This window comes from Macaca mulatta, chromosome 1 (genome assembly GCF_049350105.2).
Source record: "Macaca mulatta isolate MMU2019108-1 chromosome 1, T2T-MMU8v2.0, whole genome shotgun sequence".
Lineage (NCBI taxonomy): Eukaryota > Metazoa > Chordata > Mammalia > Primates > Cercopithecidae > Macaca > Macaca mulatta.
In genome coordinates, this window is record NC_133406.1 from 230313356 (window position 1) to 230338787 (window position 25432).

Genomic DNA, 25432 nt, shown 5'->3' on the forward strand with positions numbered 1-25432 from the left:
TGACACTTAGTCTCTGACCTCCTGCTGTTCTCTCTCCCTTCCAGCAGCGTCCATCCATCACCCTCAGAGCCAGGTCAAAAGATCCCCACTGAACAGTGCCTTTCACAACCCTTAAAGAACAATCCCGTCACATGCGGCTACTCGGGCTTCTCTTAATCGTACAGGGAGGGCAGGAGGGGTGAGTGGTGGCTGATCTAGCGAATAACTCACATCTAGGCTGAGTTTAAAAAGTTGGTAGCGGGGCACGGTGGCTCCTGCCTGTGATCCCAGCACCTTGGGAGGCCGAGGCAGGAGCATCGCTTGAGCCCAGGAGTTTGACATCAGCCTGGGCATCATAGCGAGACATCTCTAAACAAAATTTTAAAATACGGTGGCTCACGCCTGTAATCCCAACACTTTGGGAGGCCCAGGCAGGCGGATCACGAGGTCAAGAGATCGAGACCATCCTGGCTAACACGATGAAACCCCGTCTCTACTAAAAATATAAAAAAATTAGCTGGGCGAGGTGGCGGGTGCCTGTAGTCCCAGCTACTCGGGAGGCTTAGGCGGGAGAATGGCGTGAATCCGGGAGGCGGAGCTTGCAGTGAGCTGAGATCGCACCACTGCACTCCAGCCTGGGAGACAGAGCAAGGCTCTATCTCAAAAAAAAAAAAAAAAATTTTTTTTACATTGATTTAATGAAAACTGTCTCCTTCACATTAGCCCTGAGAGGTGAGAGGTCATACTGTAGACACCAGCTGTTGAGGCACAGGCGCTGTTTGCTCCGCTTAGGCAACTCTTAGGACTTTCTTAGCACTCCAGGGAAATCATCATGAAGTCAAACCGTGGCAGGGAAACAGTTACATTGGCCCCAGGCCACACAACCGTATCAGTTTGCCGGCAGGGTTTATTTTTTCTGAGTAAATAAGATAAAAGTGAAAAGCCTAGTTTAAGGAGCAGGCTTAGATTGTTCAAAATCCCACGCTGAATCCCTGGGCCTGACTTAAAGCAAGTAGAGACAGGTGTGGGAAAGGAAATCAATCAGACCAAGCTGAGCCATTCATTAAAGCGTAATTCTCTAGAAAGTTTATTATGAAGTATTTGACATACAAAAAGGCATAACGAATGTCACGCACAGCTTGCCAGGAGCAGGAAAAAAAAAAAAAAGACGAAAGAAAAAGCACGTTACAGTGAACATCCACGTACCCACTGCCCAACTGGAGAAAGAGAACACGCCCAGTGTATTACAGCCTCTGGTGCGCCCTCCCTGCCTGCCACCTCCGAGTGAAGCATGATCCTAAATGTGGTGTTTCTTGTTATTCTAGTCTTTGTTTTTAAAGAAAAATCTTTCTGCCAATGGGGATAATGGCTCCATGCGGCCGAGGCGAGACTAAGAATCTGGAGAAAGAGCATCAGTCTAATGTAGCTTTTATTGAGTAAAGGGAAAAGGGAATTCAGCCGCATGATAGAGGTTCCAGTTGATCCGAGTGCACAAACATCCTTCCCGACTGCGTGATGGGAACCGCACCAGCACATGGGGCAGGCGGAAGCCACTGCCGCAAGGAGATGGTTCCCACTCTCACGCACATGAGCAGCTCCTGCTCAGTCCCAAGAGGCAAGGGCAGAGGGCACGGTGGCTCTCACAGAGCTACTTTACAAATAAACTGTGTGTCTTCCTCAGGAGTCTCTAACAACACTTTAAAAAAAGATCTGAACAGAAAATAGGGCAAAGGGCTAGGTGGCAGTGCCATGAGGCACATGGAATGTCCTGGTCTGTGGAATCGTGGAGGGTGACAGGAGCAGCACCATCAGGCATTGTATGACGAGGATGACACACTGCCACCGTGGCCTGTCCAGTTGGTGTGGATAAACTGCCCTGGTTTGGCCAACAGTTCATAGGTGTGAGCCCCGAAGTAATCCCGCTGCGCCTAGGAAACGAGGGAGTCAGGACAGTCCATGGCACACGTCCCCCAGCGGCCAGCCAGGTTAACCCCTGCTCCACAGGCTTACCTGGATGAGGTTGGCTGGAAGCATCTCATGTCTGTACCCATCGTAGAAGGAGAGGGCAGTAGTAAAACAGGGCATGGGAATGCCAGCCTGGACCCCAGTGCTGACTGCTCGCCGCCAGGAGTCCTGAGCACAAAATGCATGGCCAGAGGTTAGTGATCTGCCCCTGGTGATGCTGACAGATTTTTATTCACATCAATGTGGGTAAATGAAAAACTGATGGTGAGGCTGGGCACGGTGGCGCACGCCTGTAATCCTAGCACTTTGGGAGGCTGAGGCGGGTGGATCACGAGGTTAGGAGTTCAACATGAGCCTGACCAACATGGTGAAACTCCATCTCTAGTAAAAATACAAAAAAAAAAAAATTAGCTGGGCATGGTGGCATGCCTGTAATCCCAGCTACTTAGGAGGCTGAGGCAGGAGAATCACTTGAACCCAGGAGGTGGAGATTGCAGGGCCACTGCACTCCAGCCTGGGAGACAGAGCAAGACTCCGTCTCAAAAAACAAACAAACAAAAAAACACAACTGATGGCCCCAGGGAGGTAGAGTAACCATGGCGCCAGCTCTAGGCTACGTACCTGGCAGTTTTCAACAGCTGACTTAAAGAAGTCGTCCAGTAGGAGGTTCTGAAGTTCCAGGTTTCGATCAAATGCATCCTTTATCTTTCCTAGGAATACACTGAAATAATCGAGGAGGGAAAAAAGCAATGAATCTTTTTTTTTTTTTTTTTTGACGGAGTCCCGCTCTGTCACCAGGCTGGAATGCAGTGGCATGATCTCAGCTCACTGCAACCTCTGCCTCCCAGGTTCAAGCGATTCTCCTGCTTCAGCCTCCCAAGTAGCTGGGATTACAGGTACGCACCACTACGCCCAGCTCATTTTTGTACTTTTAGTAAAGACAGGGTTTCACCGTGTTAGGATGGTCTCGATCTCCTGACCTTGTGATCCACCTGCCTCAGCCTCCCAAAATACTGGGATTACAGGCGTGAGCCACCGCACCAGGCCGAAAGCAATGAATCTTAACTCTAACAGGGAAGTAAGTTGGAAGCCGATGTATACCCTAGTGAAGTACAAAGTTACATTTCTTATCTCTTCGAGCCAGCTGTTAACCCTTTTCCTGTTTAGATAAAAAGTGCAGCTCCCTGCCAGTGCTCATTTAATTTTACTTAAACACGCTTTTTGAGGCTGAAGCAAATCTGACTGATTTTCAATGTGAAAATAAAATATAAAAACTATTCTTGGAGTTATTTCTAAAGAGAACTAATATTAGAATCATCTGAATCACCAGAATCATCTATTTCAGAAAAATCAGATTCATCAAATGAATCTTCAGCCAGCATGAGAATGATGTAACGTCATGTGTAGGAATGCTACGTTTTCTATGATTTGACATTTCCAATGAAAATACACAGCAAAAGTCCCAAGAGGCAAGGCCAGAGGGCATGACAGTTCTCACAGAACTACTTAAAAAAAAGGTGTAGTGTGGACAATCTAGGTAGAGCAACTGAGGTATAGTGAAGAAGGGAGCCACAAAATCTAAACCTATCTTGCTGCCTGTGCCCAGTGACGGGGCTAATTGCCCACCCCTGGAAACTGAGCAAGCTGAGTGTCCTAAGATCGCACTTCTGCACAGCAGCATGAATCCTTCCCGTCGGACCCTGGGCTGCCTCTCACTTACCTTCTGATGATGCAGCCCCCTCTCCACATTAGGGCAATGCCACCATAATTGAGGGTCCAGCCAAACTCAGTAGCTGCCTGCCTTAGCAGCATAAAGCCTTGAGCATAAGAGATGATCTTGGAAGCATAGAGGGCCTGAAGAGTGACACAGAGACCTGTTAGGATTGCCATTAGGAGAGTGACCGCCTCGTGTCTATCAGTCTTATTCTCATCAGCAGTGGAGATCCCAGAAGGGACAAGATTCTAGGAAAAAGCTGTAAGTCAAGATCCAAGTGAAGGTTGAACTTCATTCCACCTGGCATCCCGTGGCCTCGCGTGTTCTCCCACAACAATCCCCACCCCCACTGCCTTCCACGGGACCAACAAAGACCACTGCCAGGGACTGTGTCCCACCTTCCGAATGTCCTCCAGGAATGATTTCTTATCACCATCAAACTGGAACTTCTGGGGACCCTTCAGCTTTTTGCTAGCTTGAATTCTCTCATCCTTCAGAGATGATAAGCACCGAGCAAAGACAGCTTCTCCTACAAGGGGGGATCGGGAAGAGGAAACAGATTACTGTCAGGCCTCTGAGCCCAAGCTAAGCCATCATATCCCTGTGACCTGCACGAATACATCCAGATGGCCTGAAGTAAGTGAAGAATCACAAAAGAAGTGAAAATGGCCGGTTCCTGCCTTCACTGATGACATTCCACCATTGTGATTTGCTCCTGCCCCACCGGAACTGAGCAATTAACCTTGTGAAATTCCTTCTCCTAGCTCAGAAGCTCCCCCACTGAGCACCTTGTGACCCCTGCCCCTGCCCGTAAGAGAAAAACCCCCTTTGACTGTAATTCTCCACTACCCACCCAAATCCTATAAAACGGCCCCACTGCTCTCCCTTCGCTGACTCTTTTCAGACTCAGCCCACCTGCATCCAGGTGATTAAAAAGCTTTATTGCTCACACAAAGCCTGTCTGGTGGTCTTTTCACACGGGCGTGCGTGAAAATTACCAAAGTTCACATAGCAACCAGATGAAAGATGGAGCAGGAAAGTCTGTTTATACAAAGCGCTGAAAGTTTCAACCTTAGGCCACAAAAGTTGACATGGATCAGAAGGAACTTTTATCAGAAGCTCTAAACAGTTAATTTGATAACCAAAACTCCAAGACAATCTTCCAATATAAATATGAGTATCCAACCACAAAGATGAACGTGACATTCAAAAGGGAGTTTTGAGGGAAAATGAAGAGATAAAAACCATTGTTATGGCTGTGCGTGGTGGCTCACACCTGTCATCCCAGCACGTTAGGAGGCTGAGGTGGGAGGATCACTTGAGCCCAGGAGTTCAAGGCTACAGTGAGCCATGATCCCACCACTGCTCTCCAGCCTGGGCAAGAGTGAGACGCTGTCTCTAAAACCAGGAAAATAAAATAAAAACCACTGTTATGTAGAATACTCAGTGTTGGTCCATGAGTAAAATTTCAAATTCAATTTAGAGGACTTTAATTTTTTTTTTTTTAAGATTTTACATTGAGAAGTCACATTTACAGACAGCTCTCAAAGAAATGTTAGGTTTTTTATATTTTACGGTTTTCAGTCTAGCTGTAGTCATTAAAGTTTCACCACTTTACTTCATTTGAATTAAAAAGTCAATGTAGTACTTTAACATTAAGACATTTAGTATTTTCAGAAAGTATGCCTTATAAAAGACTACTTGCCCAACTGACAATTTATTGTTAGAATCTATGACTCTTCAGCCACTTTTCCCCCACAGACAAAATGAAGTAAAATCTCGGGGAACTAACAGAGGACTGTATTTCTCAGGAAAGAGGAGCAGCTATGGCTTGAGATTGCTAACCCTACTCAAAACACACGAAAGCAGCTACCTCTCTCCTGGCCCAAATGCACACACAGGATGACTTAGCATTTCTAGAAGGAAGCTTTGTAAGATGACTGGTGCAATGGGTGATGAGGCAAACCCTTCCTGTTACAGGGGGAAGAGGGCAGCTGGAAGACTTCCCTGTTAGTTCACAAATGATGGCTCTCAGCCAGGGGGTGGGCCCAGCCACCCTGGGCGAAGGGGTATATGGATCCACAGGAGGAGAGTAGGAGCTCCTGGACCTCTCTTGTGGTGTCAGGAGAGCCACAGCCCAGTGAGGGTGGCCCGGGGGATCCCTCACTCAGTGTCCTCTGCTCCCAGACTTGGCTGGGCCGAACCTGGCCAGTCCCACCTCTGGCCACTGGTCAGCCCTGCGGGAAGTGAGATGCAGGGATCTACACAGACCGCCTGTGTAGACGCTGCTGCCCAGTGTTGAAAGTCTTATCTGGGCTGCCCCCCAGCCATCCCCACATACCCCTCCCCTTCCGGCCCCCGGCCCTCATCCACATATACTTGAGTCATGCTCCTAGCTATTGGCCCCTCCCTCCTCACCTATGTTATGGCTCAGATCTGCTAAAAGCAGCCAACTTCCTCCTACACAGCACCAAACTGTAGAAACCACCGACTTCCCTCCTTACTCTGCCTTACACCACAGTTCATCAATAAGGCGAGGCGCAATAAACAGGGAGGTCAAAAGGTGAGAAGAGTCTAGGGAGAGAAAGGCAACCTGTATCTAGAGGAGCAAACAGGAAAAATTCTGTTTTCTTATTTTTGAGGTGGAGTCTCACTCTTGTCACCCAGGCTGGAGTGCAGTGGTGCCATCTCGGCTCGTTGCAAATTCCGCCTCCCGGGTTCAAGTGATTCTCCTGCCTCAGCCTCCTGACTGGCTGGGATTACAGGCGCGCAACACCACGCCCACCTAATTTTTGTATTTTTAGTAGAGATGGGGTTTCACCATGTTGGTCAGGCTGGTCTCAAACTCCTGACCTCGTGATCCGCCCACCTCAGCCTCCCAAAGTGCTGGGATTACAGGCATGAGCCACAGTGCCTGGCCCAATTCTGTTTAATATAGTGAGAACATTCTGCCAGAAGCAAAGATCAGCCTTTCATTAACCACGAGAGGCATCTTTCATTCTCCCTTTTCATTCCTGCCAGAAGTCTATGTATTTTACTCTTTTTTTTTTTTTTTTTTTTGAGACAGAGTCTCGCTCTGTCACCCAGGCTGGAGTGCAGTGGCCGGATCTCAGCTCACTACAAGCTCTGCCTCCCAGGTTTACGCCATTCTCCTGCCTCAGCCTCCCAAATAGCTGGGACTACAGGCGCCCGCCACCTCGCCCGGCTAGTTTTTTGTATTTTTAGTAGAGACGGGGTTTCACCGTGTTAGCCAGGCTGGTCTCGATCTCCTGACCTCGTGATCCGCCCGTCTCGGCCTCCCAAAGTGCTGGGATTACAGGCTTGAGCCACCGTGCCCGGCCATTTTACTCTTAAAGAACCAACTTTGCCGGGCACGGTGAATCATGCCTGCAATCCCAGCACTTTGGGAAGCCGAGGCGGGCAGATCCCCTGAGGTTAGGAGTTCGAGACCAGCCTGATCAATATGGTGAAACCCCGTCTCCACTAATAATATACAAAAATTAGCCAGGCATGGTAGCGCATGCCTGTAATCCCAGCTACTCGGGAGGCGGAGGCAGGAGAATCACTTGAACCTGAGAGGCGGAGGTTGCAGTGAGCCAAGATCATGCCACTGAACTCCAGCCTGGGCGACAGAGCAAGACTCTGTCTCAAGAAACAAACATATACACACAAAAAAACCAAAGCCCCCCACCCACTGCCAAGATTTTGATATTGTTAATCCCCTCTTGTTTTCTATTTCTTTTATTATTTCCTTATCTGAGTTTGATGCTTAGCTCATTAATGTAAGATAAAAACAAATGGGCAGGATACAGACCAACTTCAGGATAGTGGCTTTCTTCTAAAAGAGGAAGGGGAAGGAACTTAGCAAAACAACAAGAACTCAAATGGATAGGTAATTTTTATTTTTTTAATATCTAGGGGGAAAAAAGGAAAATTTTAATAATTTCTGAGTACATAAGCCTATGTTATTCATGAACTTTTTTTGGCGGGGGGATGGAGTGTCATTCTGATGCCCAGGCTGGAGTGCAGTGGCACGATCTCTGCTCACTGCAACCTCTGCCTCCTGGGTTCAAGGGATTCTCATGCCTCAACCTCCTGAGTAGCTGGGATTATAGGCACCTGCCACCATGCCCGGCTAATTTTTCTTTTTTTCTGAGATGGAGTCTCGCTCTGTCGCCTAGGCTGGAGTGCAGTGGTGCCATCTCGGCTCAGTGCAACCTCTGCCTCCTGGGTTCAAGTGATTCTCCTGCCTCAGCCTCCCGAGCAGCTGGGACTACAGGTGCCTGCCACCACACCCAGCTAATTTTTTGTATTTTTAGTAGAGACCGGGTTTCATTGTGTTAGCCAGGATTGTCTCGATCTCCTGACCTTGTGATCCACCCGCCTCGGTCTCCCAAAGTGCTGGGATTACAGGCGTGAACCACTGTGCCTGGCCCTGTTATTGATGAACTTTTCTATGAAAAATTTCACTGAAGTTACCTGCCTCATAAATAAGATCTTAGATCACTGACTACAATTACATCACTAATGCTAAAATATTCCAAAGATAAAACTGGATAGGAAGGACAGTCACTTCTGAATTTACCTCACCGTTTGTATGAGTAAGATAAGAACTACAAAGAAGAGAATCAAAAGCAGTGTCAGCCTCTCTCACACTGTCAGCTTCTTCAACACAAGAAAGAGCAAAAGGCACTCTGAGAGCTCAAGAGGGCTGAAGAGATTCTCTAAAGACCAGTCTGTATCAGTCCTCCAGATATCAAGATCAGAACAGTGGACAAAAGGGCCCAAGTGAAAAGCATAACATTACCAATGAGGGTGACGGGTACGCCGTACTCCAGGGCGGAGATGGCGGTCCACTTCCCCGTGCCCTTCTGCCCCGCGCTGTCCCTGATCTTTGGCAGCAGGTGTTTGCCATCGGTGTCTTGGAACTTGAGTATATTGGCTGTGATTTCAATCAGGAATGAGTCTAGCTCTGTCTTATTCCAATCCTCAAAGGCCTATGTGCAGAACACAGGGGAGAACCATGTTAGAGGAATGAGGGCTGTGCAAGGAAGCCCCTTGTCCAATGTCCATGCTGACCAGTGTTCACGGTTGCCAGCAGGCTCTGCTCGCGTCTGCCTGGGGACTTCTGCTCCTGCTGGTTGAGTTTTATGCTAACCCAGAGTCAGTTGTGTTTGTTCTGAACCTGGTTATGCTGAATTTCTGGCCACCAGAAGTGTTGTCTCCTCAGAGCCAAGGGCTCCTCACTTCACTTATGTCTCTGTGCGGTCGCCTCCCCAGAAGCCTTCTGCAATCACCCGATCTCGTCCCAGTTTACTCTTCACTCTCACAGTCATCGCTAACTAGTTTGATATTGTTTGTTTATTTCTGTCTTCCCAGCTCCAGGAGGGCAGGCACTTTGCTTTCTTCACTAGTATATCCCCAGCATTTAGAATCATGCCTGGCATATAGTAAAGCACTCGTGTGTTTGCTAAGCGAACACATTAAATATTATATACACCAATTAAAAATGAACACAAAAAGAAAAGCATTTTTTCTGTGAAAGAAAACTAAGGTAATGTTTTAGAACAATTAACAGCAAGCCAGTGGAACAAACAATAGTCAAAATAAGTGAGGATGACACGAATAAAAAACTCGGAGGAAATCAACAAAAAACCTGGAAAGCTTCTATCCTGTATGCCTTGCTAGTGTCTGTAAATCATTTCCCATTAGAAATAACTGAAACTAGAAATTCTAGATGGTAAGACATGACTAGAAAGCGCATCAGCAAACCATACTTAACGAGAAGGCCTTGGCCCTACAAAAAATGATGGGTGAATGAAGGTCCTTTCCTGTGTTTTCTGTTAAAATCTATGTTTACCTCATGATAAAGATACATTCATCTAAAGTATTTAGGGAAAACAAAAGTATGGATACCTGCAGTTTACTTTGAATGTATCCAAAAACTGAGATGAAATTGGTGGGGGGTGGACAGACACTGATAAGGCTCGTACAGGAAGCTGTGGGCGGGAGAAAGGAGGCGGTGTGTGTCCAGGTGTTCACTGTAAAACTCTCAGCTTCTGTGCTGCATGTTTGGATGTTTTCATAAGAAAATATTGGGGGAAATGCTTTGGTGCCCCTATGTGGACTGACTTTTTGGATTAACTATCAAAATGCCAATCCCAACTGGATGAGAAAAGAAAGCTGCTGCTGCACCTGCCATGTGGGACAACTGTGGAGTAAATGAGACAGGTATGTGGAGTGACACAGTGCCTGACACCAGGTCAGTTACGCTAAACGGTGGCGATGATAACCACCCAGACTCTGCGGGGACTTTCTGCTTAGTGACTAAGTAGCATAGCGTACAGCCCTATTACTAACAGTTTCCCTTAAATTAGGCTGAGTCCATGCAGGCCACCAGAACGGCCAAGGGGATAGGAATGAAGAAAAGATTCAGTGTCCATGGCAAAGTGAGCACTCCCTGCAGAATGGACACAGAGGCAGTGCCGGGGCCTCACCTGGGCCATCTCGTCCTGCGCCATGCCCAGCACGTCTTTCATCAGGTGGTATGCCTCACAGATCAGCTGCATGTCTCCATACTCTATCCCGTTGTGCACCATCTTTACGAAGTGGCCTGCTCCCTCATCTCCCACCTGTCAGGACAAGCACCAAGAGGCCTTCAGAGAGACAGGTGACACACCAGAGAAGTCCACATCAGCTTTGACGCCAACGTCCCTGGCAAGGCTACCTCTCCACACAAAAAATAACAAGTATAAAATGAATACGGTATTTTTGATACAAGAATCATATAGCAATTCAATACGAGCTTCAATCCAGAACAGTATTATTTAACACTAATTCTAGACTCATTCTTCTCAAGGTTCCTCAAAGTCCCTGAATTCACTCTCAATACCTATAGCTTTCTAGCCTGTATTTTCTAGTCTTTCTCATCATTCAAAGCAACTCCCCGCCTTCCCAGCCCCTACCCATAAGAAAAGAAGTCCTTTTTTCCCCAAAGTTACCACTTTTCTAGCAACTATAGGTTAAAATATATTGGCTAATTAAATCACTTTGGTTTTTTTAAAATATAAATGTAGTTGTTTCTAATGGCTACTGAAAAGTAAAATGACCCTAGATCCAAGGTTTCAACCTTGTAAGCCCAGAAAGGAGTCCTTCCAAGGCCCCATCATTGACCAGATCTTTATTGATAAGCTGGCAAGATATATAAGATCAGAATACCAGCTTATGAATGTAGGATGAAAACCTTAACTATGGATCTTCGTGGTTACAAATGTTAGTCTGGTCAACAGAGTCTATCCCTACAGACAAGCAACTGGGAAGCCAGATTATCTGAAAATGATTTAGTTATCAAGGAACTGGAACAAAGGGAGTGATGAGAGCCAAACAGTTCATGGCATCAGGCTCTCAGTCATCTACACCCAGCTCCATGACAGGGAGCCACCTGCCCAGGAGGCCAGGTGTTTGGATGGCATGGCAGTCTCTCTCCTGGCTGCCAGCACCTGGACCAGTACAACTGACGCTTACATCAGGACTCCACTGTCCATGTTTCTCTTTGTTTTGAGACGGAGTCTCACTCTGTCGCCCAGGCTGGAGTGTGGAGTGTGGCAGTGTGATCTTGGCTCACCACAACCTCTGCCTCCTGGGTTCACGCAATTCTAACGCCTCAGCCTCCCGATGAGCTGGGATTACAGGAGCACACTACCACACTCGGCTAATTTTTGTATTTTTGTAGAGATGGGGTTTCACCATGTTGGCCAGGCTGGTCTCAAACTGCTGACCTCAGGTGATCCACCCACCTCAGCCTCTCACAGTGCTGGGATTCCAGGCATGAGCCACCATGCCTGGCCTTGTCCATGTTTCTATTGCTGCCCCCGCCGACTTCTGATTTTGACACTCTGGTCATGCAGTAACATGGCTACTAATATCTTACTTTACCTTACCCTTCCTGCCACTTCAGCCATGAACTAAGGAGCACCTGCTTGATCAACACACGTAGAAGCAAGGACGGTGCTTCTCTTCATGACTTTGTCCTAAGTGTGTGTATATAAAAAGAAATTAAAAAAAAAAAAAAAAAAAAAAAAAAAAAAGCCGGGCGCGGTGGCTCACGCCTGTAATCCCAGCACTTTGGGAGGCCGAGGCGGGCGGATCACAAGGTCAGGAGATCGAGACCACGGTGAAACCCCGTCTCTACTAAAAATACAAAAAATTAGCCGGGCGTGGTTGTGGGCGCCTGTAGTCCCAGCTACTCGGGAGGCTGAGGCAGGAGAATGGCGTGAACCCGGGAGGCGGAGCTTGCAGTGAGCCGAGATCGCGCCACTGCACTCTAGCCTGGGCGACAGAGCGAGACTCCGTCTCAAAAAAAAAAAAAAAAAAAAAAAAAAAAAAAAAAAAAAAAAAAGAAATTGCAGGCTGCGTGCGATGGCTCACACCTATAATCCCAACACTTTGGGAGGCCGAGGTGGCCAATTACTTGAAGCCAGGAGTTCAAGACCAGCCTGGGCAACATGGTGAAACCCCATCTCTACCAAAAATACAAAAATTAGCCAGGCATGGTGGCACATGCCTGTCATCCCAGCTACACTGGAGGCTGAGGCATAAGAATCACTTGAACCTGGGAGGCGGAAGTTGCAGTGAGCTGAGATTACGCCACTGCACTCCAGCCTGGATGACAGAGCAAGACTCTGTTTCAAAAAAAAAAAAAAAAAAAAAAAAAGAAGAAGTTGCTACCACTTGCTTTTACTGCAGTGATCTTTTTGTTTTTGTTTAAGAGACAGGGTCTCACTCTGTTACCCAGGCTGGAGTGCAGTGGTATGATCACTGCTCACTGCAGCCTTGACTCCTGGTCTCAAGGGAGCCTCCCAAAATGCTGGATCACAAGCATGAGCCACTGCGCCCAGCCTTTTACCACGGTCATCTACTATCAGGGAACAGAAGTCCCTTTCCAATCCTTCATACTAATGAGAAGATTACTCAGCCCTTTAAGTCAGTCCCAGCACCAGCCTCTTTCTACCCTAAGCAGATTCTGACTGAGCTCAATGGCCAACCACTGGTGAAAAGATAAGGACAGGTGAGCTGCTGTAGCCAAAGCCGAGCACTGGCAGGCCCAGGAGGGAGGCTTCCTGGATTCCTCAGAGGCCTGGACTCTGGAGTCCTTGTTTCAACCTCACTGTTCATCTGATATAAAATAAAATTGAAAATTAGCATTAAAATTGCTAATATAAAATTAAAGGGAATCAGGAGCTAAAGAGAGCTTGGAGATCATGCAGTCCAACCCCGTATCTTACAGATAAGGAAACTGAGGTCCATGAAGGGACATGGCTTGCCTGATGTCACAGTTAACAGAAAGCCAGAATTGCCACTCGGGTCTCCTGAGCCTATTTTTTTCCTTCCACAGCATGGGCTGAACTACAAATGAGATAAAGTTTACTTTAACAGCAACATGAGGTCGGGCATGGTGGCTCATGCCTGTAACCTCAGCACTTTGGGAGGCCAAGGCAGGCAGATGACTTGAGAGTCCAGGAGTTCGAGACCAGCCTGGGCGACATGGTGAAACCCCATCTCTACAAAAAATACAAAAATTGGAAAGGCGTGGTGGCATGCACCTGCAGTCCCAGCTACTCAGGAGGTTGAGGTAGGAGGGTGCCTGGGAGGCAGAGGTTGCAGTGAGCCGAGATGGTGCCACTGCACTATGAACTAGGCTAGGCCTCCTTCGCATTCAGTGAGGGTGCAAGTCCACAAGTGACTTTGTTCAAGCACAGAATGCCTGAATCCCACAGTATGGGAAGGGGAATTTTCCACATTCATGGCCAGGACATTTGACACGGCAACAGTACATTCAGTCCTCTTCCTTTCACCCATGCAAGCAAACGCCACTTTTGATTCTGACATTCTTTCCTTTGGCCGTGAAATAATATGGCTCAAAAAAAAAATGTTACTTCACTTCATCCTATTCCTTTTTAAGGGATCCATCTTTTAGATGAATTACAGAAGGCTGCTTTTAGTATCAACCTCAAGGCTATGAACAGTCAGTTAAGATACAAAGATGTGAACAGCAGGCATGCATTCTAGGCGTTGGCTATGCTAGCAATCAAAGATTGAGACGTTTATGTCACCAAGCTAACCACTGGGAGACCATGATGGCCTTTCTCTGCACACTTTATCACTTAGACACGCTCGTGTTGCAAACTGGCTTTAAAGAGTAGCCCAGAACTTGCCCAGTCACAGCAGGGTTCTCCAGTTCCTACTTTTGCAGCAATGCCTTGGAAGATGGTCTTGATGTGGGGCCTGTGGAAAGAAACAGTGCAGTTCAGCTAATGAGAAGAGACAGGCTGAGAGCCCAATTATATACCCATAGACACCAACCCCCATCTTTTCCGTTTTTGTTTTTTTTTTTTTGAGACAGAGTCTCATTTTGTTATCCAGGCTGGAGTGCAGTGGTGTGATCTCAGCTTGCTGCAGCCTCCTCAACCTCCCAGGTTCAAGTGATCTTCCTGCTTCAGCCCTCTAAGTAGCTGAGACTACAGGTGTGTGACACCACGCCCAGCTAATTTTTTTGGATTTTGTAGAGATGGGGTTTTGCCATGTTGCCCAGATTGGTCTCAAACTCCTAAGCTCAAGTGATCCACCCACCATGGATACCCAAAGTGCTAGGATTACAGGCATAAGCCACCACCGCACCAGGCCCATCTTTTTGTTTCTAATGGGAGGTGGAAGTGCCTACAAAAAGATAATGAATGGGCTGGACGCAGTGGCTCATGCCTGTAATCCCAGCACTTTGGGAGGCTGAGGCAGGCGGATCACAAGGTCAGGAGATCGAGACCATCCTGGCTAACATGGTGAAACCCCGTCTCTAACAAAAACACAAAAAATTAGCCAGGTGTTGTGACAGGTGCCTGTAGTCCCAGCTACTCAGCAGGAGAATGGAGTGAACCTGGGAAGCGGAGCTTGCAGTGAGTCGAGATGGCACCACTGCACTCCAGCCTGGGCGACAGATCGAGACTCCCGTCTCAAAAAAAAAAAAAAAAAAGATAATGAATGTGCTAAGTTCTCAAGCTAAACTTCAGACCCTTGACTGAAACTGGGCGCCCTTCTCCAGATCCTGGCGGACTCTCAGAGCAGAGACTAGACTATCAGACTGAGACTACAGACAGAAAGGCTGAGCAGAAGCATCACCAAAGCACCAGAAGAAATGTCTTCTTAGAGACAGGGTCTCACTCTGTTGCCCAGGCTGGACTGCAGTGGCGCAATCACGGCTCTCTGCAGCCTCAAACTCCTGGACTTAGATGATCCTCCTGCCTCAGCCTCCCAAGTAGATGGGGCTACGGGTGTGTGCCATCACAGCCAGCTAATTAAAAACATTTTTTTGTAGGGACAGGATCTTGCTATGTTGCCCAGGTTGGTGTTGAGCTCCTGGCCTCAAGCAATCCTCACACTTCAGCTTCCCAAAGTGCTGGGACCATGGGCATGAGCAACCACGCCTGGCAAATTTTTTGTTGTTGTTGCAGAGACGGGGTCTCCCTATGTTGATGTGGCTGGTCTTGTACTCCTGGGCTCCAGCACTCCTCCCACTTCAGCCTCGAGTCACTGAGATGACAGGCATGAGCCATCACACCCGGCTCAGAAACTTCTATTACAGCAGCAGCAGATGGTATGATTGCAAACAGCGAGCAATACCAAAGTTCCTTTAGAGATCCTCTTTTAATTTTTTCCCTTTTCTTGATTTCTCCTTATAATGGCTTTTAGCAAGTGAAGAGACCCTCTTTTACTTGTCTGGATGTGTGCTGCCAGGCACAGAATGGTTCTGGACATCTGGATTAAGAACCAGGCAGCGTTTTTGAGAGCTACATTACCATTCAGAGAAAGGCCGCTGTTCACTCTTTCCACAGCTCAGCACGGGGATGTATTACTCCTGAGGCTTTCTCTCGCTGTTCTGCTCCCTATTGGCCAGTCAGGGCTTCCTCACAAAAAGTTCTTGGTGCAGACATGAAATCTTGCAGGGTTGCAAAGTTAACATTTAGGATTAGGGATGAAGACAGCTACACTGGAAACTGCAGAGCTTTACTGAACTTTTACAGTGTCCTTCAGGTAAAGGTGCCATTTGTACTTCTGCCAGCACAGTATGAGGAAAGAGAACTGATGGAAACAACTGGAGCACTCTGTATGTCAAATACTTTTATGTGCATTGTCTGCTGGTTGCCCTTCTAACTGTTCACTGTGCAGGTGCTTTGAGGTATTTTCAAACCTTTTTTTTTTTCTTAAGAAACAGGGTCTCACTATGTCGTCCAGGCTGGCCTTGAACACCTGGTCTCAAGCAGTTCTGTCACCTCAGTCTCCTGAATAGCTGGCACTACAGGTGCAAGCCACTGCACACGCAGCAGTTTAAACTTTTGAGAAGCAGGAAGGTCTCTCTACTTCTGTGTTTCATTAGTAACACACTGAAGAGAATCCCCAGACTCATTCACCAGAAAGGTAATTTAGAGAATCATTTTTTCTTTTTTACTGAGACCGAGTCTCACTCTGTCACCCATGATGGAGTGCAGTAGTGTTATCTCAGCTCACTGCAACCTCCGCCTCCCAGGTTCAAGTGATTCTCATGCCTCACCCTCCTGGGTAGCTGGGATTACAGGGGCCCCCCACCATGCCCGGCTAATTTTTGTATTATTAGTAGAGATGGGGTTTCACCATGTTGGCCAGGCTGGTCTTGAACTCCTGACCTCAAGTGATCCTCCTGTCTCAGCTTCCAAAAGTGCTGGGATTACAGGCATGAGCCACCGTGCCCAGGCTTAAAGAATCATATTGCAGGCGTGGTGGCTCACGCCTGTAATCCCAGCACTTTGGGAGGCCAAGGTGGGCAGATCACAAGGTCAGGAGATCAAGACCATCCTGGCTAACATGGCGAAACCCCGTCACTACCGAAAATACAAAAAATTAGCCAGGCATGGTGGGCGCCTGTAGTCCCAGCTACTCAGAAGGCTGAGGCAGCAGAATGGCGTGAACCCGGGAGGCGGAGCTTGCAGTGAGCCGAGATCGCACCACTGCACTCCAGCCTGGGCAACAGAGCAAGACTCCAAAAAAAAAAAACAAAAAAAATTTTTTTTTTGTTTTTTTTTTTGTAGAAACAAGATCTCGCTATGTTGTCCAGGCTAGTCTTCAACTCCTGGGCTCAAATGATCCTCCCACCTCAGCTTCCCAAAGTGCTGGGATTATAGGCATTGGCCACTATGCCCAGCCTACTACCCATGATTATTACATAAAGTTACTTTTGGGCTACATATCAGCAAAAAGAGGCAGACCTTATTCCTACATCTGGACATTGCACAGAACAGTATCTAAACTGCTTCCTTAAAGCTTATTTAGAGGCTGAGCATGGTGACTCACACCTGTAATCCCTGCACTTTGGGAGGCCAAGGCAGGCAGATCGCCTAAGGTCAGGAGTTCGAGACCACCCAGGGTAACATGGTGAAACCCTGTCTCTACTAAAAGGCAAAAAATTAACCGGGCATGGTGGCATGCGCCTGTAGTCCCAGCTACTTGGGAGGCTGAGGAATAAGAATTGCTTGAGCCCAGGAGATGGGGGTTGCAGTGAGCTAAGATCTCACCACTGCACTCCTGCCTGGGCAAGAAAAAAAAAAGCCTATTTAGAACTTCAGGTATCAGTCTTGATAGAAATAACAGAAGAAAAAAGGCAAAAGAGGATTGTGCACATATATTATATCAAAGCGATAAAAGAAATTGCCGGCATCTCCTAGGTCTCACCCTCAGGGCACCACAGAGATCAGGGTGGCAGAACTGCTCCTGGCTTATTTGTTCTCAAAGTGTAGCTCCCTTGTACAGAGATGGATACAGTGCTGACGGCACTCACCACGCTTCTTTATTCCCTCCTGGCATGAGCGATGGGCCATACCGGGCCCCTTCCTCTCCACCACTGACTCCGCTCCCCACAAATAAAATTCCCTTGGCCTTGAGGTCTCGGCACCGTCTCTGAAGGACAGAAAAATAATTTCATTATGCTTCCATGTTTCATTATGCTCCCAAAAAATGTTTCCCTTATAACTGAGAGGAAGTATAAGATAGGTATGGAGAGCCTACATTTGACAGGAAATGACCCAAGAATCTAGGAATAACTGATGACTCAGAAAAGTTAATCCCCTATGTGTAGAAGTTAAAACAAAACAACTACGGACATTCAAGATACATACCTCTTCCCCAAAGTGAAATAATTAAGCCAAACACACATTGGCATTTTACTGGAAAAGACCTTGAATAAGACTCAATTAAGAGTAGGTTTAATACAACTTAATGCCACTCAGTACTTCAGAGCACACAGGACTTCCCTCAGCGTTTGATACCATTAGAGGAGTGGTTCTAAACCAGTTAGAGACTGACATATCATGGATTACTTGGAAGGGGAAGGGGAGGAGTTAAAACATAATTCTCGGCCCGCTGTATCTGAGTATTCATCCTCTGAGATGTATGTGTGACTAAGAATCTCACCCACCAAGTGTGTCTTTTTTTTTTTTTTCCAGATGGAGTCTCACTCTGTTGCCCAGGCTGGAGTGCAGTGGCACGAACTTGGCTCACTGCACCTTCTGCCTCCTGGGTTCAAGCAATTCTCCTGCCTCAGTCTTCTGAGTAGCGTGCCACCATGCCAGGCTAATTTTTTGTATTTTTAGTAGAGACGGGTTTTCACCGTGTTAGCCAGGATGGTCTCGATCTCTTGACCTCGTGGTCCACCCACCTCGGCCTCCCAAAGGGCTGGGATTACAGGCGTGAGCCACCGCGCCCAGCCCCCAAGTGTGTCTTAACAGAAAAAAAGGCTGAGAACTATTACATCAGTAGCAATCTCACAAAACTCAGGACCACAGGGCAGTTCACCCTACTGTCACATATGCAATGCTGACACTTTTTTTGAATGTTCTCAGAACCTGGAAGAATCTGGACTGAAGAACACTTACTGTGGTGTCCCTATATTCAGAATTTCCTCCATCAATGATGATGTCACCAGTGTCCAACAATGGTACCTGTAACCAGACACCAGCATTAAGACGGACCAGAAATGAAACATACCTTGGCAAATTAAAACAAGAATTTATTCCAAATAAATATAGTCTAAAAAGAGTCTCATTCTGTTGCCCAGCTTGAAATGCAGAAGTGCAAACATGGCTCAATGAAACCCTGAACTCCTGCAGTGGTGTGAACATGACTCATTGCAACTTTGAACTCCTTGAACCACAATGCCCAGTTAGTTTAAAAATTTTTTTTGTAGAGATGGAGTCTCACCACATTGCCCAGGCTGGTCTCGTTGCCCAGGCTGGTCTCAAACTCCTGGGCTCAAAATCAAAAGATCCTCCTGGCTTGGCGGGGGGCCAATGGACCCAGCCTATTTAATCTTCAATAATCCTCTCTGTGGCTAGAGTTGGACTCTATTTAAAAGTTTAGGGCTGACGGGGCTCAGTGGCTCACACCTGTAATCCCAACACTTTGGGAGGTTGAAGCAGGCCAATCGCTTGAGCCCAGGAGTTTGAGACCAGCCTGGACAGCATAGCAAGACCCCGTTTCTATTTTTAAGTAAGTAAATAGATTAAACACTGACTGTAATGTCTGTGTCTAGAAGAGAGTGGGGATTCAGTAAATACATATCAAATGTTTTAGTGTATGAATGAATGATTTTATGACCACAGTTCAGAGATCAGGAAGAGACAGAGCCTTGAACATGAATATCTACCTACAGCACACCAACCAGGCTGGGCTTTATTATTTATTACTCAATCTTCCCCCTACAAGGCTCCAGTTAACATTACTTACTATTTTCCTATACTGAAGAATAATCCACCATTTTTCAGTTTTCTCTGTCTAAAACTGAGCACAGGCAGCTTGCCACACAAAAAATTTACTATGTCCTTTCTTTAAACTCAGTGTTCTTCCTTTCTAGGTCATCTGTTTGAAAAACAGTGGCATACTGGTTACAAATCCATCTTCCTGTGGAAACAACCTCACCGTTGATGCCACTCCTCTAGAAAAGGAGTCACTCCTCTAGAAAAGGAATGCTCAGCCTCCCCTGAGGTACCACTGCACTGCTTACAGCAAAACATTTCTTCTAAATGGGTAGTGCCTGGGTTTTTTCAGGGCTGTTACTACAGAATTATTTTGGGGTATCTAAATACATTATTTTCACTGGTTCCCCTACATTTTTTTTTCCAAAAAAGATACACCTGCTAAAGCCAACAAATTGTTTGGTACAAAAATAAGCATCCAGTTTCCTAGGATTCCCTAAGAAGATCTTGATTTTATTTTCATTTTTTTTGAGACAGAGTCTCACTCTGTTGCCCAGACTGGAGTGGCACGATCTCAGGTCACTGTAACCTCTGCCTCCCAGGTTCAAGTGATTCTCATTCTTCAGCCTTCCAAGTAACTGGGATTACAGGTGTGCACCACAACACCCAGCTAATTTTTATATTTTTAGTAGAGATGGGGTTTCACCATGCTGGCCAGGCTGGTCTTGAACCTGGGATCATAAGCTTCCACCACCATACCCAGCTAATTTTTTTTATTTTATGTAAAGACAGGGTTTCGCCATGTTGCCCAGGCTGGTCTCGAACTCCTGGGCTCAAGTGATCCATCTGAACCAGCCTCCAAAAGTGCTGGGATTACAGGCCTGAGCCACTGTGCCCTGCCTTAATGAATTTTTCTTGAAATGTCTGTTAGTATTCTCAGAATTACTACCACCAAAGCACAAAGTTACTTCATAAGTGCCAATCAAGTTAACCAACACTGCGACAGTTAAGCAATCATTTGGTCAGAATTTAGCAGAAATTGGAAAAACAAAATCTCTGGAGTTAAAAGGAGAAAGGAAGAAACCAAAACCAGCTGTTATCGTGGTAGCAGCTGAGAGCAGAGCTGGCCTCACCAATTTTTCGATGAAATCATCCACAGCTTGCCCAGCCTTCACCAGGAGGATGATCCGCCGCGGCTTCTTCAGCTTGGAGACCATCTCTTTCAGGGACTGAGCACCCACCACTTTGGTTCCCTTTGCCTCACTGGCCAAGAAATCATCAACTTTGGAGATAGTCCTATTAAAAGCACAGACCTAGAAGGACAAAAGGCCTGAGTAGGAGATCCAGGACACATAAGACCTTCAGACTGTGGCCCAAGTAACAATGACCTTTCCATTCAGCCCAAGTTCTGGGGAGGTCAGATCTGCCTTTGCCTTTTCCTCCCCAAGCTGTGGGAGGCTCACTGTAAAGTTATGTCACCTCAGTAGAATGAAACTGGCAGAGAACCGAGGCGAAGACCAACTACCCCCGACGTTATCAGGTAGAATCCACAACCAACCTGTTAGGACTCAAAATCAAATCCAGGAACCGGCTGGTTCAACAGGCTCTGTCTGTTGCTACTGATCATCCTGGCGTCTAAGCCACTTTAGCATTTAGAAGAAACATTTTCACTCTCCCCAAATCTCATCAGGCAATCAAGTTAGAGCTCTACACAGCCAGCAGGGGTTCTCCTCCCGCACCCTTCGTCTCTACTAGACACTAATCCGTTCATTCGGGCTGTGAACCTCACGGACCCACAGGCACACTCCGCCGGACTAAGGTCGGGATCGGCCCGCCCAAGCCTACAGGGTGCTTCTCCTTTCCATACAAAAAGACATGAGCAGCAACAGAGCGCATTCGCAAAGCACGGCCAGGAGACCCGTGAGCTCCCAGACCCATCGCCGGCCTCTTAGCCCGGGCACCAAAGAGAAGACAATGCGCCCGCGCGGCTTACCACAAAGCCATGGTCATTCATGTTCAGAATTAAGTTCTGGCCCATGACGGCCAATCCGATCAGCGCTATGTCAGCTCTGGAGAGGCAGAAACAGAACAAAGGAAAGAGTCAGCGCCGCTCGACGCGCTGAAATCCAGGGGCCCGGTCCTTCCCCGTTTGGCCGTGAGTGGGAGTTTGCACTTTCCTCCGCGCCTCCGGGGCCCCCCGAAGCCGGGCGCGCAAGCTGCAGAGCCTCTGCCGGGCAGGCGGCCCCCAGGCCCGCCCTCGCGCCCGACTCCGGCTGGCACGCGTCCCGCAGGTGTCCCTGCAGACTCGGCGAGGCCTGGCCGCGCCTCCTCCCTGGCCGTCGAAAGGACCCGCCCCGCCCCGAGCCTGCGCGGCCAAGAGAGCAGGGGGCCGGGCCCGCAGGGAAGGAGCTCCGGGCCCGAGACGCCGCAGGACGAGGGTCCCAGAACCCCAAATGAGCTCAGGCGACCTCCAGGATGGGAGGCGTCGGAGAGAACGAGGGAGATCCCGACCACCAAAAAGTTCCCCGCCCGCTGAGGCCGAGCCCGGCTGCGCCTGGCGAGTCACTCACTGGGCCATGGCGGCGGACAGAGCAGAACCGAAGAGCGGGGAAGCGCGGAGAGTGAGTGAGGGAGAGACCCGCTGCGGCTCCCTCCAGAGGCTGCGGCTCTCACGCCCGGCTTTTCGGCGCCGGCCAATCGAATAGAAGGGGTGGAGCTGTGAGCCACGCCATTGGCTCTCTCCTACGCCTGTTAGACAATCCGAGGCAAACGTGCCCGCCCACTCCCGGGGGCCGGATCAGTAGAGCGCCGAGCACCTAGATTGACGTGGCCCCGGCGAGGGTCGGGGCTCCCCGCCCACGCGCAGAGTTTTCCGCTCCTCCCACCTGCACCTCGGTCCTGCAAGCTGTGCGTCTGGCGCAGCCGTAGCTATAGCAACTCACGCAGGACTGCGCTTTACAGTTTACCAGGCACTCGGACGCCTTTGGCGCCAGCGTCCGTCGCTCCTTCCTCAGGTCACTGCGGTGCACTGTGCGGGTCCGCATCGTGGCCCTCTGCTCTGGGGCAGAGGCCTGGCGTGCTGGTTCTGTCCTGTACGCACTCGGAATGGGGCCGGGAAAGGCTGAGCCTCAGGGCGATCCTGATGTGGGGCCGTGCGACCGCTCACTGCGGGTGACGAGACCCAGGCGCAGACAGCGCAGGCGTGGTATGTATTGGTGGGAATATGATGGGGCCAGGACTTGAGTCTTTTACCCAGGCCCGGAGATAATGGCACTGAACCCCTTCGCATTTTGCAGAGGCTATGTGACCCGCGAGATGGACCGGGTTAAATGCAGAGGCAGATATGAAAATCCAGCCATCTTAAGCCAGACATTAAAGATATTTGCAAAGTGGCCAAGCAGCGCTATTCATCTTACTGAGTCCCTTCTTGCTAGGAGGAAATTGTTATTCAAAAGTTTGAGTTTTAGATTTTTTTTTTTTTTTTTTTTTTTTTTTTTTGAGACGGAGTCTCGCACTATTGCCCGGGCTGGAGTGCAGTGGTGTGATCTCAGCTCACTACAACCTCCGCCTCCCGGGTTCAAGCAATTTTCCTGCCTCAGCCTCCCAAGTAGCTGGGATTACAGGCGCCTTCCACCACGCCCAGCTAATTTTTGTATTTTTAGTAGAGACGGGGTTTCACCATCTTGGCCAGGCTAGTCTGAAACTCCTGACCTCGTGATCCGCCCGTCTCGGCCTCCCAGAGTGCTGAGATTACAGGCATGAGCCACCATGCCCGGCTTTTTTTGTTGTTGCTGAGATGGAGTCTTGCTCTGTCTCCAGGCTGGAGGGCAGTGGCGTGATCTCGGCTCACTGCAACCTCCACCTCCCAGGTTCAAGCGAGTCTCCTGCTTCAGCCTCCCTAGTAGCTGGGACTACAAGCACATGTTACCATACCCAGCTAATTTTTTTATTTTTCGTAGAGACAGGGTTTCACCACGTTGGCGAGGCTGGTCTCGAACTCCTGACCTCAAGTGATCCACCTGCCTCAGTCTCCCAAAGTGCTGGGATTAGAGGTGTGAGCCACTGTGCCCAGTAAGTTTTTAATTTTTTTAAAGACAGGGTCTTTGCTCTGTTGCCCAGGGTGGAGTGCAGTGGCATGATCATAGCTTACTGCAACCTTGAACTCCTGAGGTCGAGCAGTCTTCTAGCCTCAACTTCCTGAGTAGTTAGGACTACAGGCACGCAACACCACGCCTGGCTAAGACATCCTACTTTAAAATATGTCAGACTTCACAGCACAGTTCTTTTTTAAAAATACAGATTTAATGAGATAATTTACATGTCATACAATTCAAACGTTGTAAGAATACATTTGGATGATCTTTATACTGTTGTGTGGCCATCACCATAATCCACTTTTAGAAACTCCCATCACCCCAAAATGTTCCCTTGGGCCTATTTGTAGTCAGTCTTTGCTCTCACCCCCAACCAACCTCTGATCTACTTTGCATGGTTTTGCTTTTTCCCGAAATTTCATAGAAATGGAATAGCATGTAATTTTTTGCTCTGGCTTCTTTCACTTAGCGTGACATTTCTGAGGCTCGTCGGTGCTGTTGTAGGTGTGAGTGGTTGGTTCCTTTTCATTGCTGAGTGGTATTCCATAATGCAATTATATCATCATTTGCTTATCCATTTGTTGATAGATATTTGGATTGTTTCTAGTTTGGGGAATAAATAAATAATTGTTTTGAACTCATGTACAAATTGTTGTTTTCATTTCTTGTTTTAGTGTGTGTGAGATGGAGTCTCACTCTGTAGCCCACGCTAGAGTGCAGTGGCACGATCTCGGCTCACTGAAACCTTCGCCTCTGGAGCTCAAGCGATTCTCCTGCCTCAGCCTCCCAAGTAGCTGGGACTAGAGGCGTGCCCCACCACACCCGGTTAATTTTTTTGTATTTTTAGTGGACACGGGGTTTTACTATGTTGCCCTGGGTGGTCTCGAACTCCTGAGCTCAGGAGAGCCACACGCCTCAGCCTCCAAAAGTGCTGGAATTACAGGTGTGAGCCACTGCACCCAGCCTATTGTTTTCTTTTCTTTTGGACATATACTTAGGAGTGGATTGCTGGGTTTTAATGTAAGTTTAACTTTTTTTTTTTTTTTTGAGACGGAGTCTTGCTCTGTTGCCCAGGCTGGAGTGCAGTGGCTCGATCTCGGCTCGCTGCAAGCTCCGCCTCCCGGGTTCACGCCATTCTCCTGCCTCAGCCTCCCGAGTAGCTGGGACTACAGGCGCCCGCCACCGCACCAGGCTAATATTTTGTATTTTTAGTAGAGACAGAGTTTCGCCATGTTAGCCAGGATGGTCTTGATCTCCTGACCTCGTGATCTGCCCGTCTCGGCCTCCCAAACTGCTGGGATTACAGGCGTGAGCCACCGTGCCCAGCCAAGTTTAACTTTTTTAAGAAACTGCTGGCCAGGTATGGGGGCTCACGCCTGTAATCCCAGCACTTTGTGGGGCCAAGACAGGTGGATCACTTGAGCCCAGGAGTTCAAGACCAGCCTGGGCAATATGGTATAACCCTGTCTTTACTAAAAATACAAAAATTAACCCATCGTGGTGGCACACGCCTGTAATCCCAGCTACTCAGGAGGCTGAGGCAGGAGAATTGTTTGAACCTGGGAGGCGGAGGCTTCTACTAAAAATAGAAAAACTGAGGTGGGAGGATCACCTGAACCTGGGGAGGTCAAGGCTGCAGGAAGCCATAATTGTGCCTGCACTCCAGCCTGGGTGACCCTGTCTCAAAAAAAAAAACAAAAAAAAAAACTAAAAAAACCTCTTCTTTCTTTTTTTTTTTTTTTTTTTGAGACGGAGTCTCGCTCTGTTGCCCAGGCTGGAGTGCAGTGGCACGATCTCAGCTCAGTGCAAGTTGTGCCTCCTGGGTTCATGCCATTCTCCTGCCTCAGCCTCCCGAGTAGCTGGGACTACAGGCACACACCACCACGCCCGGCTAATTTTTTGTATTT

General features: G+C 48.1%; 1 protein-coding gene and 1 long non-coding RNA gene across 8 annotated transcripts; both read right to left on the reverse strand.

Annotated features, from left to right (window-relative positions):
- Window positions 1-1042: 1042 nt before the first annotated feature.
- Window positions 1043-22058, reverse strand: PGD (phosphogluconate dehydrogenase). 7 transcript variants are annotated; one of them, XM_077974528.1, is made up of 14 exons: window positions 22002-22058; window positions 21425-21500; window positions 20696-20744; window positions 20565-20600; window positions 18613-18678; window positions 17520-17638; window positions 13873-13942; window positions 10156-10290; window positions 8466-8655; window positions 4057-4187; window positions 3665-3798; window positions 2566-2665; window positions 1990-2112; window positions 1043-1907 (listed from the first exon to the last, which is right to left on the reverse strand). In XM_077974528.1, exons 2-14 carry the CDS (start codon window positions 21439-21441, stop codon window positions 1788-1790), a joined length of 1290 nt encoding a protein of 429 aa, XP_077830654.1. In that variant the 5' UTR covers window positions 21442-21500; window positions 22002-22058; the 3' UTR covers window positions 1043-1787. The 7 variants fall into 7 exon arrangements, 5 of the variants coding, with proteins under 5 accessions (XP_077830654.1, XP_077830645.1, XP_015005825.2 ...); XR_013408069.1 differs by having other exon boundaries at window positions 1990-2146; window positions 2511-2665; window positions 20565-20744; XR_013408068.1 differs by having other exon boundaries at window positions 1990-2161; window positions 2511-2665; window positions 20565-20744.
- Window positions 22059-24526: 2468 nt separating this feature from the next.
- LOC144336380 (uncharacterized) lies at window positions 24527-25199 on the reverse strand. Its single transcript, XR_013408112.1, has 2 exons — window positions 25085-25199; window positions 24527-24664 (listed from the first exon to the last, which is right to left on the reverse strand). It is a non-coding gene; the product is annotated as an uncharacterized LOC144336380 (long non-coding RNA).
- Between the last annotated feature and the right edge of the window lie 233 nt (window positions 25200-25432).

Bases quoted from the DNA above. Each gene is read 5' to 3' on its own strand.
- PGD (XM_015150339.3), bottom strand. The intron at 13,943-17,519 runs GTGAGTGCCGTC...TTCTTTCCACAG, and splicing joins GGAGGGAATAAAGAAGCGTG to GCCCCACATCAAGACCATCT. The intron at 1,908-1,989 runs GTAAGCCTGTGG...CTCGTTTCCTAG, and splicing joins TTCCAGCCAACCTCATCCAG to GCGCAGCGGGATTACTTCGG.